Raw genomic sequence first — 17,204 nt, 5'->3', positions numbered from 1 at the left:
TATTTAGTTGAACTATAAGTTGCCTAAAAGTTTGAATGTCTCAGATTTATTATCCTTGGAGGACAAACCACTGCTGTCTACTTCCCTTTCTTGAGAAACAGCCTCAGATTCCATTTTTACCTCAAAATATGTGGTTGCACATAACTTTACTTCTCTATGAGACATTCTTCCACTCTTCCATTTTTTGACAGTGGTTTAGTTTGGCTGCCACTTCAGATTCTGTTCTTCTACTCCTATTCTTCTACTCTGCTCCATTAAGCTCCTCTTCCATTTTTTAAAAGAACAACTTAATTTTAATTAATATTTTGGGTCCTGTAGAGCTATACCTCAAGTCCCTTCATCTTCTCTACTCAGAGGGAGACCAACCTATATTTGGAATAAAGATAATAGATAGTAGACACTTGGCTGTGCCAGAATGCAAACCTCTCATCACTCAATGCAAGTTGCTGCTGATGGTTTTTTAAATCTCCTTATGAATAGTAAGCCAGTTGTTCAGTAGGATCTTTACAGACCTTAATCACTTCTTATCAGCTTGAGAGCTATTCCCAACTTCCTTTCATTTATCTAAACAACTTTATAGTCAACCTTACTTCATTCTCCTTTTGTAATTTGTTTTTACCAGTTTATGTTACTTAGCAAATTACTTTATTCGTTTGTTTTACTTTTTGAAAAATTACTTTGCCTTACCACCTACCTTTTTTAAAAAAATTCTTGAATCCTTATCTTCAGTTTCTTATTTTCTCTTCCTTCAGATTGAAACCTTGTGCACTTTTTCTTCTTTAGCTGTGCAAAATAGGACAGAGGAGTAAAGATACCAGTCCCATGGTGTTCCAAACTCCTGGAGACTAATGGTTTAAGTTGTATTACAACCAAGTAGTAGAGACAAGAATTGTACCTACAACCAACCTGAAAATTATCCCTCAAATCATAAAGATAGTCTGGAAGGGCAGATGGGGAGGTGGGATGGGAATTTAAGGGGAAGACCGTTTGGAAGAGAGAAACAGAGTTACAAGCAAGTAAAATTAATCTTGTTTCTCAAATTTTTTTTTTAATTTCTGCTTTCCCCATGGGCAGGGATATAGTAAGTGCTCTTTGTTCTTCTGATATTCCTGTACTTTTTTCCTGGCCTTGCATATATGCTTGTATTTTTAATTACAAGTCCAAGTATTTACACTTATCTTGAATGTTATATTTTAGGTTCTTTATTTTGGCACTTTTTTGCATTAGTAAGCTAATGGTTATGAGAAGGTTATTATAGATTAGCTTTGTGTCAGTCCCAGTATTCTCTGAAAAGTACAAGATTCTCTATACAGTGGTCATAACCACTATTTAACATGCTTTCAAAAATGGCTACTTAGCCCACTTCAGCCTCAAGTAAGTCAATGTGTAATAACAACTATATAGTCTTAGAATTTGAAGGAACCTTTGAAACTGACAGGTATCCTGCCCCATTTGTAGATGAGGAAATAACCACAGAGAGGCTAAGTGATTTGCCAAAGGTCACACAGCTAGTACATGCCAGAGGTAGTTTTTGAAATTCAGATCCTCATGAATCTTTAAATCTTTTGCCTTATTCACCATACTGGTTCTATTCCTTATTTCATGATATAGATTGGTTATTGCTTTATTTCAGTGAAATATATGAAAAGTTCTCAAAAATATATTTTTAAAAATTATATTGAGCTTTGTAAATGGAAGTTTTTAAAAAATGAAACTTATTTTTTCTTTTGAATTTTATTTTTTCATTTTTTACATATGGGAAGAGGTATCTGGTCTGGCACTGTTAAAATGGAAAATCACATGTTACTGATATCTATGATTAGTTCTGTAACTATTGTCTTTTGTTACTTAATCTCCACGTGTTTCCTAGGAAACTATACTAGCTTACATTATATAGCCCTTTAAATTTTACTTCCAGCCTCTAAGATACATAGTTCAAGCATTTATTCATCAGATGAGAATTGGAGGTATAAAGAAACTTCAAATACATCATTTTTTTTCACCATACCAAGCATCAAGGAGTTGTGGGTATTGACTTCACCAAGGCATTTTGCATGCTCATAATGCAGGATGGCATCCTGGAGAGACACCATGCTGGGACCAACAGATCCTCAGACCACAGGCATATTTAGTCTACCATCAAGCCATTATTCAACACGTGTTCGGCATGGCTTATGACTTATGCAGAATGTTTTTACTCTGGTGCCATTGTCTTTAGAATTTAGAGTCACTTTTATTTATGCTGAAGGAAGGGTTGGTTGGTATAGCTCAGTGTAGGAGAGTGAAAGAATCTGGATTTGAATCCTGCATTAGTCACTGACAACATGGGCAAGATGCTTAAACTTTCTATACATTAATTTTTTTTTCTTGTGGTTAAATAGAGGAGTTGGACTCGACAGCTTTAAGGCCCTTCTTGGCTCTAAATTTATGATCTTACAATCCTGTTTTCCTTTGTGATTGGCTCTGTGGGTAGTACCCAATGAATAAACAAATTAGGAAACAGTAACTTTTTAAAAATTGTATTTTCTGTTAGATAAATTAGATTTTTATGATACTTTAGTTACATATAGGTAAGAGTAGTAAAATATATCCCATTATTAAAGTGTGAAATAACCATCATTGTCTTAACATAATTTTACATAGATAAGAAAATCAGATTGACAAGTAGTAGAATGAATCTCTGAGAGCCATACTCCACAGATAAAAATATTCTTAAATTGTACACATTAATTGCCTTTTCAGTTCCTGTTGCTGTCTTTTTTTTGGGGGGGGTAAACTTTGAGATCCTCTTCAGGAATTTATTTTAAAACATTTAACTGTAATATAAACTATGGTGGCCTTTTAATGCTTAGAAAAGCTGATATCTTTTTGCATTTCACTAGTTGGAATCTAATAGCATTCAGTATAAAAATAATCGATATGTTAGAAGAATAACCTTGCTAGATGCCTGAATAATCTCTTTTTACTGAAAAGACTTGATTTTTAAAACTCAGTTTTAATTTAACGTGATTTTTTGCACTCAACTATGATAAAATACATTTACATATTGGAAAGAATATGAGTTTTTTCTTTTGAAAAGCTAAGTTGGTATATGTGGTCACTGAGATATCCTTAATTTTTATAAAGGTACACATTTAAAATGATAGCTTATTTCTTCTTTTAAAAAACATTTTCTTTAAAGATCTTACTTAAAAATTAATTTTCACAAAATATCAACTTTTTAAAGGATCCTTTGTTCATTCATAATAGATTTATGTTTTGTGGTGTGGCTGTTTTAAGACAAATTCTTGAATCAGATCTTTGTGCCTTTCAGATATGTTCAAATTGGATATTCTACAATTCTGTAATTATTTAAGTAACCTTGGACATGTTCTTTTGATTGAAACAAAACCAAAATATTGAAGCCTCCTTCCATTTTCATTCAAAGACACACTATACTCTGCTATCTGTGTAACACCTGTAAAAATAATGAGACTATAAAAATAAATAGGTGAAAACTATGTAAATATGGGTTCAAAACTGTTCAGATGCTTTTGATAGATGTAATCAAAAGTATCTTCAGTGATAAAGTGAAGTGAAGCTCATATGTGAACTTCTCTTCAGGGCCAGGTGCAAGGATGCTAAAGAGACTCTTGTTATAAAAAATAAAATATTTATTGAAATATATAAGAATAAAAGGATTTTTAACTCTAAGGGATTCTAACTCCACCCAAATAAAACTCCCTGGTTCCGCAAGGAACCACTTCTCCTGTTTTCACAGGCTACACTAATCTATAAAAACAGCAGAAGATAGTCAATAGTGTTTCCCAAGTTAGAAAAAGAAAACACTGAGCTCCTTCATTCTTTCCCTCAGACGATGAGAGAGAGGCAAAAATGTTACCTCCTCCAACCCTGAGAGAGAGTCCCTGTGTGTGACTCTGCCAACTGCCAGAGACCAACTCCCACTGCCACACCCAGAAAGAGTAACTGTCACAGAAAAATGGTTACATCTGTCAACATCTGAAATTGACACCTTCCCTTACCTCTGCTTCAAACTCCAATTCTTTCTCAAGCCAACTTCTTCACTTCTCTAAACTAATATAACAATATTTATTTTCTAATGTCATTCTTATACACCTGAACTGGGGTATTATGTTCTTTTACAATGAATCAGAATTTCTTTATTCAGTGAAATGGTGTCATCCTTCTATTTAAGAAGTTTCCCTTTATTCTGAGAGCAAAAGTTTCATTTCCTGTCAGGACTTAGAAAATATCAGTGTATGCTTGACTGAGCCCTGTTGAGTTTGAACAGGAAAAATTTATTCCATCATTTTTGTTTTTAGAATTGGAATTTTAATATATATTGAATAATTCCATTATTTAAATTTATTTTGCCAACTCAGACGTGACTTAAATGAGCAGTTGCATTAAAAATTTATTGATTTTTCACCTGCCGTATAATATAGATTGTTTTTTTTTTTTCTCAATACTATAGATTGAAGTACTTTCCATGGAGTGTTCTGCCATTGGGCAATTTAAAAATTTTATTATGTTGACCTCCTTAGAGTAGCATATTACTGTTTGTCTTTTCCTTTAAAATATGTGGTATTTAAACATATTTCCCTTAAAAACGAATAAGACATAAATTCAGAATTTTGAAGAGTGATTTGTAGGCTATTTAAAAAATATATAATAGGAGCCAGCTGGGTGGCTCAGTAGATTTAGAGCCAGGCCTAGAGACAGGAGGTCCTGGGTTCAAATCTGGCCTCAGACACTTCCTAGCTATGTGAGTGTGGGCAAGTCACTTAACCCCCATTGCCTAGCCCTTACTCCTCTTCTGCCTTAGAGCCAATACACAGTATTAACTCCAAGATGCAAGGTAAGGGTTTTAAAAAAAAAATATATATATATACACACATATATATATATAAATATGATATAATAAATATAATATATTATATGTACATAATAATGCTCTTCGCTAGAAGGGTAGATTTAATATACTGTACAAATTTAAATAAAAGAGGTAGAAATAATTCTGATGATATGTTCTATGAAATTGTAATTTACTATAACTACAGTGCATTAATTAATTTAATAAAAATAGAGCATTTTCCCCAATTACAAATGTAGAATGCATCCAAAGTTACCATAGCAGTCCTTTAACATGATAATCAACCATTTTTGTNGTCACTTAACCCCCATTGCCTAGCCCTTACTCCTCTTCTGCCTTAGAGCCAATACACAGTATTAACTCCAAGATGCAAGGTAAGGGTTTTAAAAAAAATATATATATATATACACACATATATATATATAAATATGATATAATAAATATAATATATTATATGTACATAATAATGCTCTTCGCTAGAAGAGTAGATTTAATATACTGTACAAATTTAAATAAAAGAGGTAGAAATAATTCTGATGATATGTTCTATGAAATTGTAATTTACTATAACTACAGTGCATTAATTAATTTAATAAAAATAGAGCATTTTCCCCAATTACAAATGTAGAATGCATCCAAAGTTACCATAGCAGTCCTTTAACATGATAATCATCCATTTTTGTATGTGTAATATAAAGGTAGTTTAATTAATTCCTATGCTTTCACTTTAGCCTTATAGTGCAGAAATTATGATAGAGAGATTTTAGCTTCCCCCCCCCCCCTTGGGCTTCATTGTAAATGAACAAGATTATATATCTCATGATATAATTGACTCATTCAGTTCACTTAGGCAAAAAGAATTTTTAGTTGAAGGTTTCTTATTTGACAAGAACTGTGACATGTGCTAGACTTGGGAAGTAGGAGTACCTGAGTTAAAATCTCACCTCTGTTTATTACTAGTCATGTGACCATAGACAAATGACAAACTCTCTGAAACACAGGCAACTGATACTTCTCTTCATCTGGAAACTAATTACAGTCTGTACTTGTTAAAGGCATTCCACACTGGCTCCCCTTTCCATTTTAGGCATTTTAAGTATTTTATTTATAAGTTGTAAGTTACAAAGACAGATAGTAACAAAAATGTGTGTTTCAAAAAAAATTATATTTGTAGGCTCCTAACACCTAAGAATATCTTAGTTTGAGTTACATTATTTTAATTGTCATCAGACTATACTAATGTTTTTGGTATACTTATTTGCCATTTGTAAGAAAAGAACAGATTTGGTATAACTGAAATTTATAAGTAAAATTTAAGTTAAAGCATATCCTATTCAATGTGTATTGGCTTTTATAGGATAATTTTTATTGATATAGATTTGTGGGGGATATTTTTGTTCTTTTGTTTTTATTTTAGAGTGCCTTATGTGAAATTTTATTTATACTTCCTTTAGGGATTAGGAGCAGACAGCAAGAACCTGTATCCTTTTCTGCTCCCAATTATTCAACTGAGTACAGATGTTTCCCAGCCACCACATGTTTATCTTCTGGAAGATGGTTTAGAATTATGGTAAGAGGAAGAACTCTGGGTTTTAATTTTACTTTTATTCCTGCCTTCTTCCTTCACCTTTGTTGAGAACACTTTAGGATTATGGTAAATTTCTCTATGCAGAGGTTATCTTTTATGAGAGATTACTAAAATTGGAGTGTGGTTTTATTGGACCTTTAGAAGTTATTTTCCTTAATCCAACCAGTGCTGAGATATATTTGAAATAAGATCTGCTACAATTAGTGATCCTGACATGTGTAGTAGCATTTACTTTTCATTGTTGACATAGATTTTGTTCCTTGAAGAGTTAACAAGTATTTATTCCACAATGAAAGGCTTTATTTAAAATTAGTTTATCAATGTATACAAGTCATATATGAACTTAAATATTTGAAAATGGCTCTTCAAATGAATAAGATAGTAAGAAAATATTATATATTTATATTTGGAACAAATTTGTTAGCAGTTAAGAGTCAGAAACTAATGAATGAACTACATTACACATCACTTGAATGATAAGTTCAGTAATACTCATTGTATTCTTTTGTTAGTCCTAAATTTTTGATCTGTTAATCCTTTACATGCTATAAGGAGGAAATCGTCATGTGGGATTTTTTTTAATGCCTTATCCACAAATTTTATGTTTGTGTCACAGCCATTTCTTCAGAGAGAAACAGTTGAGCAAACATAGAGCAAAAAGTGACCTTGTCTGACAATAGAGGCAACATTCTTTCTATAGCAGGGGGTTCTCAAACTTTTTAAATTCATCGTGCCTTATGTATCTCAATAATTTTTTCAAGGATCATAGACCAAAAGAAATGTCATTTATTGAGTAGTTAAGTCCAAACAAGATAATGCCTATTTATACCTTAACAACTTAGCTGCCATTGGAAAAAATATACACATAAGTTAAAATTTTATTATATTCTTAAATAATAACAACTATTTATTAATTGGATATGTATCCATTTGTACAACTTTTCAAGTCTTGGAATCATATTGGACACCACACTACTCATTACCTCCTCCACATTGTAATCAATTTTATCACAGTGACTGTGGAAAGATACAATATTATAAATAAAAAGTTTGAACTAGTAACATAATGTTAAAACCATGAACTACCTTGAGGTAGTATCCAGTAGATGTCATGGATGAGGTGTATCCCTTGAAAATTTTAAATGACCCACATTGTGACACTGTGAGTTAACTACATCATCCCCCATATAGATATTTGAGATTGCTTAGAAGATTCCTCTTCTCTGCTTTCTCAAACTTCCCTTTATCTGATGGACATATACATAATTTTAATTAAAACAAAGAGAGTCAAAGAACTTTCTAAGGCAGATTTTCAATATTTGTACCTGTTTAACAAAGGTTTAAGAATTGTAGCTCTTCTATCAAGCATCATTACATTATATTCCTATATGAACCTTTACTATGCACATATCATGATGTTTCTTCTGTTATATGACAGAAGCTGAAAAGAAAGTTTTTTTTTGTTGTGCTATATTCCAATATCAGATTTAATTATCTTATTAGACATCTAATCAATAAATAATGAATACCCATTTTATAAAGTGCCTGCTGGTTTGCCAAATACTTTGTTAAGTGCTAGAGATACAAAAAGAGGCAAAAAACAGTCCCTTCCCTGAAGGAGCTTACACTCTAATAAGGGAAACAACATATAAACAAATACAGCTAAAATAAGCTACATATAGGAGAAATAAGAAATAATTAACAGAGGGAAGGCTATAAGAATTAAGAGGACTTAGGAAGGACTTCTTATAAAAAGTTGGAATTTTAGTTGCTATTTAAAGGAAGCCAGAAAAGTTGGTTGGCCAGGTTGAGGAAGGAGAGCATTCCAAGCAGGTCAGGAGTTCATCTAGAGATGCTTGGAGCTGAGATATGGACTGTTTTATAATTTTAAATTATATGTTACCTTGTATTACATAACATTTTTTTTAAACCTTTACCTTTCATCTTGGAGTCAATACTGTGTATTAGCTCCAAGGCAGAAGAGTGGTAAGGGTAGGCAATTGGGATCAAGTGATTTGCCCAGGGTCACACAGCTGGGAAGTGTCTGAGGTCAGATTTGAACCTGGGACCTCCTGTCTCTAGGCCTGGCTCTCAATCCACTGAACTACCCAGCTACCCCCTACAAAACATTTTAATTTGTGTTTTATTCCTGAGTTTCTTTAGGAGAGGACAGTATATCATATCATTGATTTCTAAATTTCTTCCACTGAGCCACCTAGTTGCCCCAACTATATATATATATATTTTTTTTTCTTTACCCTCTCCTCAACTATATATATTCTTAAAAATAATTCAGTTATTTGAAAATATAACTGAAGGGAAAATTGGTCTATAAGAACCTAAGAACTAGATTTCACAACAGTATTTGTAAAAGAATGTTTTAAATATATTAAAAATATAGTAGTAGAATTACACAAAACCTTTATGCTCATTTTCTTTTTCTTATGCACTAATTCTCTTCCCCCTTTTTTCTTTTATACAATGATCAAAAAACATTTATCTAAATAAATGCATAAAAATTATGTGCAAAAGCAAAACTCCATGTTGTTTATAATTTGTTTAAAATATGTAAATTGCATATCTGTGCTAATATAAACATTTTCTGCTTTTGAGTTCCCTTTGGATTTGTTTTACTCAGATACCATTTTCTCTTGATTTTGTAGCTGTTATTTTTAAAAATGTAATCATGGTGGGTATTAGTCTTACTGTCTTTTCTTTTCTTTATATATTACCTTGTTTTCTTTATATTCTCAATAATTGTCATTTCTTATAACCTAATGCAACCTATTATATTCAAATTTTGCAGTCTATTCAGCTATTTCACTCATTTGTTGCATTTGTGTTATTGCTAGTTATTTGCAATAACAAACAAAGCTTCCATGTATATTTTCACATACATACAACATTTTACCTTCTCAGGAATGCCTTTAGGGCGTAATCTTAATAATGAGATCTCTAGGTCAGTAAGCATGAACAGCTTTACAGCTCTTAATGTATATTTCCATCATGTTTTCTAAAGAAAAAAAAATCATAGCTGCTCTAACTATGTAATATTAGGCTTGTTTCTCCATGTTCTTCTTAGTATTTAGTATAATCATTGTAGCCCATCTGATTCTCAGTTAACATATTATTGGGGTCATATTTTGTTAGATTGAGCCTCAGGCAGCGGGCACAATCTGTTGCCCAGGACCATACTCTTTACAAAGCAAGTCTTTACAACTTATTTATACCCAGTGGATCTCTTGTGCCAGTGTCACAACCACTCAGGGATGTAGGATTATCTTCATAGTATGATGAGTGTGTAAAATAAGACTTTTGCAGAATATTTATGATCTCTAGGCTATTGTTGTCCCACCAGAAACTATATCTGAATTATGTGTATGCTCAGGCTTAGATCTGCTGGTAACCTTATGCAAGTATGTGGGAGCTCTCCCAATATCTATTTTGTTTTACTTATCTAAGGTTCTATTCTTACTGTTTTTTGCTCAAATTTCCAGATTAATAATTCTTTTTCATTGAATCATGGAATTTTAGGGCTTAATGGGACCCCAAAGGTCATCCAGTCTAGGCTGCTCATTTTAACTTAGGGAAGTTCACAGTGGTTCTGACTTTTTCATTATCATCAACCACCTATAGCTGCAATAGAATTGCTTTTGAATCTATAGCTTATACTCTTGTATGTTTCTGTCTGTCAATCAGTGAAGAAGCATTTATTAAGGGCTTACTATGTGCTAGACACTGTAGTTCATGTTGGGAATACAAGCTGTAATAAAATCTCTGTTTTCAGGTAGCTTACATTTTAATGGAAGAGTACTACACATAAAAGGGAACTTCAAAAGATGGAGGAGGGAAAAGAAAAAGTCCTGTGGAGATGAGTCATTTGTGTAGTGTTATATTCAAATCCTGAGAAATGTTGGTCTCACCTTGATTGACAGAGGAGACAGTTGGAGGGATCAGAATGTTCCCAGATGCTGTGAGCCAGGGGCAAAAGTCGGTTGGCCTGAGAGTATAAATATCCCTAACAGCCATCTGGGAGGGGTCTTTGACCGTTGGTCATTGAAGTTCTCTCTCTAATTTGGACTTTAGTCCCTAGATCTTTAGGTCTCTGGGTGGTGAAGGGAGGAAGGGAGGTCTGAGAAGAAGAGGATGGTATCACCAAAATAATAATAAGAAAGTTGAGAGGAAATCACCAACACAGCTGCAGCAAGGTCAGTGAATTCTCTGGTTTGGCAGTGACCAAGCTGAACCAGAGGGGTTGTGAAGAACGATAGCTCCAGCTTTACTAAATCAATAGCCTCCAGTCCTGAGTGATTATAGATTATAAATATTAGATCGACAGGGTCTCCAATCCCCAATCCGTATCCTGATTATCCTTTCCCTAATTAAGATTATAGATAAAGTATTTAATAAGTACCTTCCGGAGTGGTCCTTATATCACGACCCTTGGGGAGGGAGCAAACGCAGTCAGATGAACAACATGATCCAAGGCTAATCAGAGCCCAATATTAATAATTGATCCAACCTCAGGTTGGACCTGAAAGGGTTACCTATCCATCTGACCATTCAGGGTCCTTCCTGGGCAACTGTTATTTAGAAGGGGAAATTATAACATCCAGCAAGGGTGATTGTGGTTGGTGTTTACCCAGCACCAGCACCTAGGGAGAATACAGAGATACAGTTCCACCTCACTAGGTATCTCTATCCCCAGGAGGATCCTTACTCTCTGTATAACAGTAGCCTGGAGAAAGAAGAGGACATACTTGGTCTGGACAGCCTCATTCAATTGGAAATTCTAAGGAGAAGCAGCCAATCCCAGGGTAGGGCCTCAGAGGTGGAGGTACTTTGATGGGAGAAGTAGTCCAAGAGTAGAATGAGCTTCCATGGTGAAGTGACTCTGGCTTGATAGGGAAAAGTCCTTTGGAGATAGGCAGGAATGCAGCCTGGAAAGGGATAAAAATATATTCATTTAGTTTCATTATATTATCAATATACTAAGAAAAGTCAGCAATCTTTGAAAAGGAAGTTGGCTTGAATGTTTTCCCTAGTCCTCCTTCTTTGGTAAAACCTCAAAACATACTCATGGATGGGTAGGGGTGAGAAAGTCCCATTAAGTAAGAATAAGGGACAAAAAATTAGGTGAATCAGTGTCTTCTATATTTTACTGTCTACATTCCCTTAGGAAGAATTAAAATTTTCACTTAATCAAGATGCAGTGGATTGAGAGTTTATATTTGGTGAGTAGGAGGATGGAAAAGAAGGAGCATGTAATTGCAAACTGAAGTGAGGAAACTGAAATAAACTAACCCAATAAGTAAATAAGGAATGACTTAGGGAAACTGGAATAGGTAACTAAATAAAATGAATACAGGTAATGTCACTGAGCTGGGGAATAGCTGGGGTAACAGATATGGATAACAACCAGGGAAACAGCTTGGATTCACAGTGGGTTCTTATTTGTCAACCTAGGTATCTGGATAATGACAAGATAACGACAAGACATGGAAAGAGTATAGTAACTGAGATATTTAATAATTATTGGTATAGGTAAGAAAGGGGTATAGGTAAATTGACTCTAAAATCTATACTAGTGCTAAATCTAACAGCAGACTGCTTGTTAGCAAGATCTTGCTGAGAGGAGGGGATCTCGCATGAATTCCAATGTAGATGGTCTTCAAAGCTGATCACAGGAGACTTGAAATACAGCAAAATAATCCAAAGTCAGGGGTAAAAAACCTACTTCTCTACCTTACTCTTTCACTGGGATGCTTGATTTGAAGATAGTACTTAATCCAAAATCTGTCTCACCAACTCCCACCATTAGACTTCAGACTTGAGGTCTTCAGGGCCAAGTCCAAACTGTCACTGACTCTCCTCCCAAAGTTCTGGAATCTCCTTGCCAATCAGTCTGCCCTGCTAAACTAAAATCCTATATTTCTACAACAAAACCCAACTTCACAAAATAGCAAGGACTCCTAAATAGCTGTTGATTGGATTCATTTATTAAACAAATAGCTTGGACTGAAAAGAAATTTTTTTCTAGTAACTTGTATATGATGCTTCTCATAGTATCTAGCCTTCCACTTTGAATTTTAGTTTTTGATTCAACGGCTAGATTGCATCTGTAATATTCAGTGTACATTTAAAAGAGATGAACAGAGTGAGAAAAATGAGCAGGGAAACAATTTAGAAAAGCTACAGGAGTGATAGCTAATAAAAAGGGTAAGAGAAACAATGGAAAATAGGAGAAAAACACCTCAGAACAAGACAGGGGAAGGAAAGAGAAAGAAGTGGGCTTTGAGGATAATAGTTTTGTTCTGAGCATCCTGTATTGGGGAATAACATCTTTAAAAGGTAAAGTAAATATCTCTAAGTGTGTGTGAAGCTTAATTCAGTCACTAATGAACATATCCTCTTTTAATTTAGAAGAAAAGGAAGTAAAATAAAGAATGTTTAACAGTTTCAAAAGTACATTTGGTCGTTTCCAGTATAAAATAGGTTTTTTTCTTTGCCACTAATTTTATATTAAATGTCTATTCTTTGGGGGGGGGGTTAAATTAAAGTATATTTAATCTTAAGACAAAAAACTCCTTTATTATTGCTTATATTATGCACATAAGATAAAAATAACACTTCCTAAATTCTGTGGAGATTTATCTCTGAAATAAAAGTATACTTTCACTGAAAAGTTATCAATTTGGTTATAGAATTTAGACCTTATCTATTCAAATGTGAAAATGTGCATATATCAAAATAATTATTAATTTTTTTCTAAGGAAATAGACTTAATTTTTTCTTTATTTTGTTCTGCAGTTTTTCCAAATTTCCCTTTATCCCAAGACTATTTCATACCTGTCTTTAATTAAATATATTTCAGACTCAGAAACGTTCCATTGTCAAATTATCTGTCAGGTGTTGTACAAATAACTAATAAATACAAATATTCATGAGAAATTTAATATGCTCATTTTTTATCCTTCATAATCTTTTTTGAATGTATTACTCTATATCCCTTTTAAATTTATTCAAGAAGTATTTGTTTAGGTAGCTTTATATATTTTATATTTATTGTATACTTTGTATTTATTTTAGAATGATTTGATAAATATTGATAATTATTTCATTTAATAATTTTTATTTCTTTTTGCCTGATGGATTATAAGTTTACAGAAAAGCATGTGTTTGTAACTTATTGGCAAGGAATAATTTATTATTCCCTCATTTTGCAATTAGCTAATTTTACTTTTCATATTTTAGTTTTTTCTTTTTGCTTCATACAAGTACATATTGCAAATATGTATATTGTCTTTTGTATTATATGCATTGTGTGTGAGGAAGTGAGAGTGTCTCAGATTCTAGGTATTGTAGATTCAAATTTTAGCTATAGTGGAAAAGAATGGACTTTGTCATCCTAGGCGAAACCATGCTATTTAAGTTGCATTAGCAGAGGAAGTTTTCTCATTAGATGTTCCCTATGCCACTGAAATCATAAGTTCAATAAATCATGAGTTTAGCTCCTCTGTTTCTTCTCCTCTTAATCCACCCCCCACCCCATTCCCAGCCTTTCATGTGTGTTTTTAAATTAAAATTTTTAGGGCAGGCTTTGGTAATTATCTGATTAGACATATTAATTTATTGGTGAATAAAGAGAGCAAATAACACAAATTGCTCAGAGATAGATAAATAGACATCTAATTTGTAAATGTGACAATTATATCATCTACATGAAATCAAGGCTGCTTCCTCTGAAGTTTTCTAAAGGACACTTTCCAGCTTATAAAAACTATGATTCTGGATCTACTTTAGCTTTTTGAGGGTAAGGATCTATTTTTCCTGTTTGTCTTTATGTAATCAGTACCTCCCTAACAGTGCTTTATAAATATTACATGCTCAATAAATGTTTGAATCGAAACAGGATTTCTATGGTATGCTGCAAATTTTCTCTTGAATACTTTATTTTAAAATGAAAAGGAAGTTCTGACTATTATATTTTAATTGTATTTAAGCTATTATGTAAGCTGCATATGTAGAGGAAACATCAAGTGGTAAAAAGTTATAAAAACTTTAAAATGAAACATTTTTAAAGAATTTTATAAAGACAAATCATGATGCAAATGTATCAAAATATTGTCATTTAAAAATTGTTATCTAGGAGTATTCTAGCATTCTGTAATTATCAACATTTTATAGCAAGATTTAGAAATTTTATTTTGCTCTTGGAGGTCTAGCCTCCAGTCTGTCTGCAGAGAAGTGGCAGGGACCAGATTTGGGAAGGAACCAAGATGTCCTGCCCTCTCTCTCTTTCTCTTATTCTTTAATCTCTTCAACACTTGACTTCTAGTTTTAACCTCCAGTGAGTGAATCCCATTCTATATGTCCATCCTTGACTTTCCCAGCAAATTCAAATCCATCATTTAGTTTTCGAACCTTTTCTATGAAGCTAGATGAACTCTAAGGTTCCTTCTTGTTCTAAACCTATGATCCTTGGTCTTTATTTGCATATTATAACCACAACCATATCTGTAACCACAAATAATATCTAACATTTATATAGCATATATTATATGCCAGGTATTATGCTAAGTGCTTTACAATTATTATTTCATTTGATCTTCACAACAACCTTGGGAGATAGTTGCTATCTAATTTTACAGTTAAGGAAACTGAGGCAGACAGATTAAATGATTTGCCCAAGGTCACATAGCTAGTATGTTTCTGAGGCTAGATTTGAACTCAAGCCTTCTTGATTCTTGACCCAGTGTTCTCTCTTGCTATACTTCCTACCTGCCAATTAGATATTCTACTCACATTTTATATTCAGATTGTCCAAATGAGAAATTATCCTTTCCCTCTGTAAAGTGACTACTTTTTGTAGCTTCCCTATTTTGTTGATATTGTCACTATTCTCCTATTAATGGTATTACTTAGACTTCAAATGTGAGTTAGCTTTGACTTTTTTTCTCTCATATGTATTCACTTGTTTGATTTATGTTGATTTTACCTATATCTTTATTTCTCTCTTTCTACTCATACTTCTGCTACTCTGGCATAGACTCATCATAATTGCTTTCTAGTAGTTTCCCTATCCTCCAGCTTCTTACATTCTGAATCTTTTTAGTATTATCAGAGTAGTCTTTGTAATATACAGGTCTGACAGTGTTAATTCCTTTTAATCGTATTACATTGTGTATTCAATAAAATATAAACTTATTAACTTAGAATTCTAGGCCTACCACAATCTGGTGTGAATCTGCTTTTTACCCTTTGAATTTCCTTTTTATTATGTCCTTAACTATCAACAAATGCAAATATTCTAGTTTAAAAGGACGAAATAAGTGGATTTTATTTGAAATGGTGAACTTCTATTATAATTTGTTTAAAGTATATATTCCATTATCAAAATATTACTATTTTGTAGTAATTATCCTGTTGGGTTAGTCTTCCCTTCTGAATTACATATGTCTTCATTTAAAAAATGTTTCATTGATGTTATTTTTTAAAATTAAATCTCCTTTTCCAGTCTTACACCACTTTTCTAAACATAGTCTATTTTTTTCAGCCAGACTGTATTACCCTCTGTCCAGATTCTTGTTCAGTATTATTTCTTTTTCTTTGCTTGTATTCTTCTCTATATTCCTGCCTGTTCAGATCATCAGACTCTTATTCCATTCTATTTTTCATTAAATATTTTAAAATTTTCAAATAATTTAACTTTATTATAGTTTTTTATACATGCTTCTGTAGCCATACATACTTTAACATAAGCTTCTTGTATTTGAGAGCAGTCCCTTCAGTTTTAGATTCCTACCACCATCCTCTCCCAGGAATTAAAATTTTAATCTTTATTGAACTCATTTGGAATAATACAAGGTGCTTTTTATGAAAGTCTTAGGATTATAAATTTAGAGTTGGAAGGGGCTTCTGAGGCCATCTCCTCTAATTCCTTTGTTTTATAGATGAGATAACTGAGATGTAGAGAAAGATTAACTGGTTTTCCCAAGGTCTTATGGATTGTAAGGGGCATGGTTGCATTAAGATCAAGGATTTCTGGTCAGTTCTGTTTCCAATATATTATGCTCACTGCACTTTGTTGACTGTGTGAACTACACTCCAAACACTACCCCTCCACCCCACTTCTTCCTCTTTCTAAATCTGTATGGAAAACTCTTTCAGTGTTGTTTTAGGGTATAATAGAATTAATTCTCTACTGGCATAGCCTTTAAGAACCTAGGTCAGTTCCTCTAATATAAGTATTGGAGTGGAGGGGAGTATGTATGAAATGTTTTTATTTCGTAGTTTGTATGCCAATCTTCACAAAATTCAGCCAACAAATAAATAATGGAAATTTGTACTTGGAAATATGACAGAGATTTGTTGATACTGTGGCTAATATAAAACATCCTTGACTTTCAGTTGATACACTCCAGTGGCATTTCAGTGTAAGTGAACAATCCTTTCTTACGTGCATTCTAGTCTTGTCTTGATCTTTTAATTATCACGTCCAAAAAATATGTCTCAGTTTTCATCCTGAATCTATCATCTCCCTGTGTAGCATGTATTATTATGAGCCCTCTGGAATCATGATTGGTTATTGCATCAATCAGAGTTCTTAAGTCTTTTCAAGTCCTTTGCTTTTGATGATGTTATATCCTTTGCTTTCCTTATTCTGCTGACTTTGTTTTTCGTTCAATCATAGATTTTTCTTGAAACTTACCCTTTATTTCTCACAGCACTATACTTTGTCAT

The 17,204-nt window shown here is 33.0% G+C and overlaps 1 protein-coding gene across 1 annotated transcript in view; it reads left to right on the top strand.

Annotated features, from left to right (window-relative positions):
• IPO11 (importin 11) overlaps positions 1-17,204 on the top strand; it is a 222,537-nt gene that overhangs the window by 88,684 nt on the left and 116,649 nt on the right. Inside the window, exon 20 of the mRNA XM_044663634.1 lies at positions 6,328-6,443. Coding sequence (XP_044519569.1) covers positions 6,328-6,443 — 116 coding nt within the window. The remainder of the gene's footprint in view (positions 1-6,327; positions 6,444-17,204) is intronic.

The sequence above is a fragment of the Gracilinanus agilis genome, chromosome 1 (genome assembly GCF_016433145.1).
Source record: "Gracilinanus agilis isolate LMUSP501 chromosome 1, AgileGrace, whole genome shotgun sequence".
Taxonomy (NCBI): domain Eukaryota; kingdom Metazoa; phylum Chordata; class Mammalia; order Didelphimorphia; family Didelphidae; genus Gracilinanus; species Gracilinanus agilis.
Note: the sequence above shows the minus strand (reverse complement) of the source record. Positions and strands in the feature narration are given on the sequence as shown.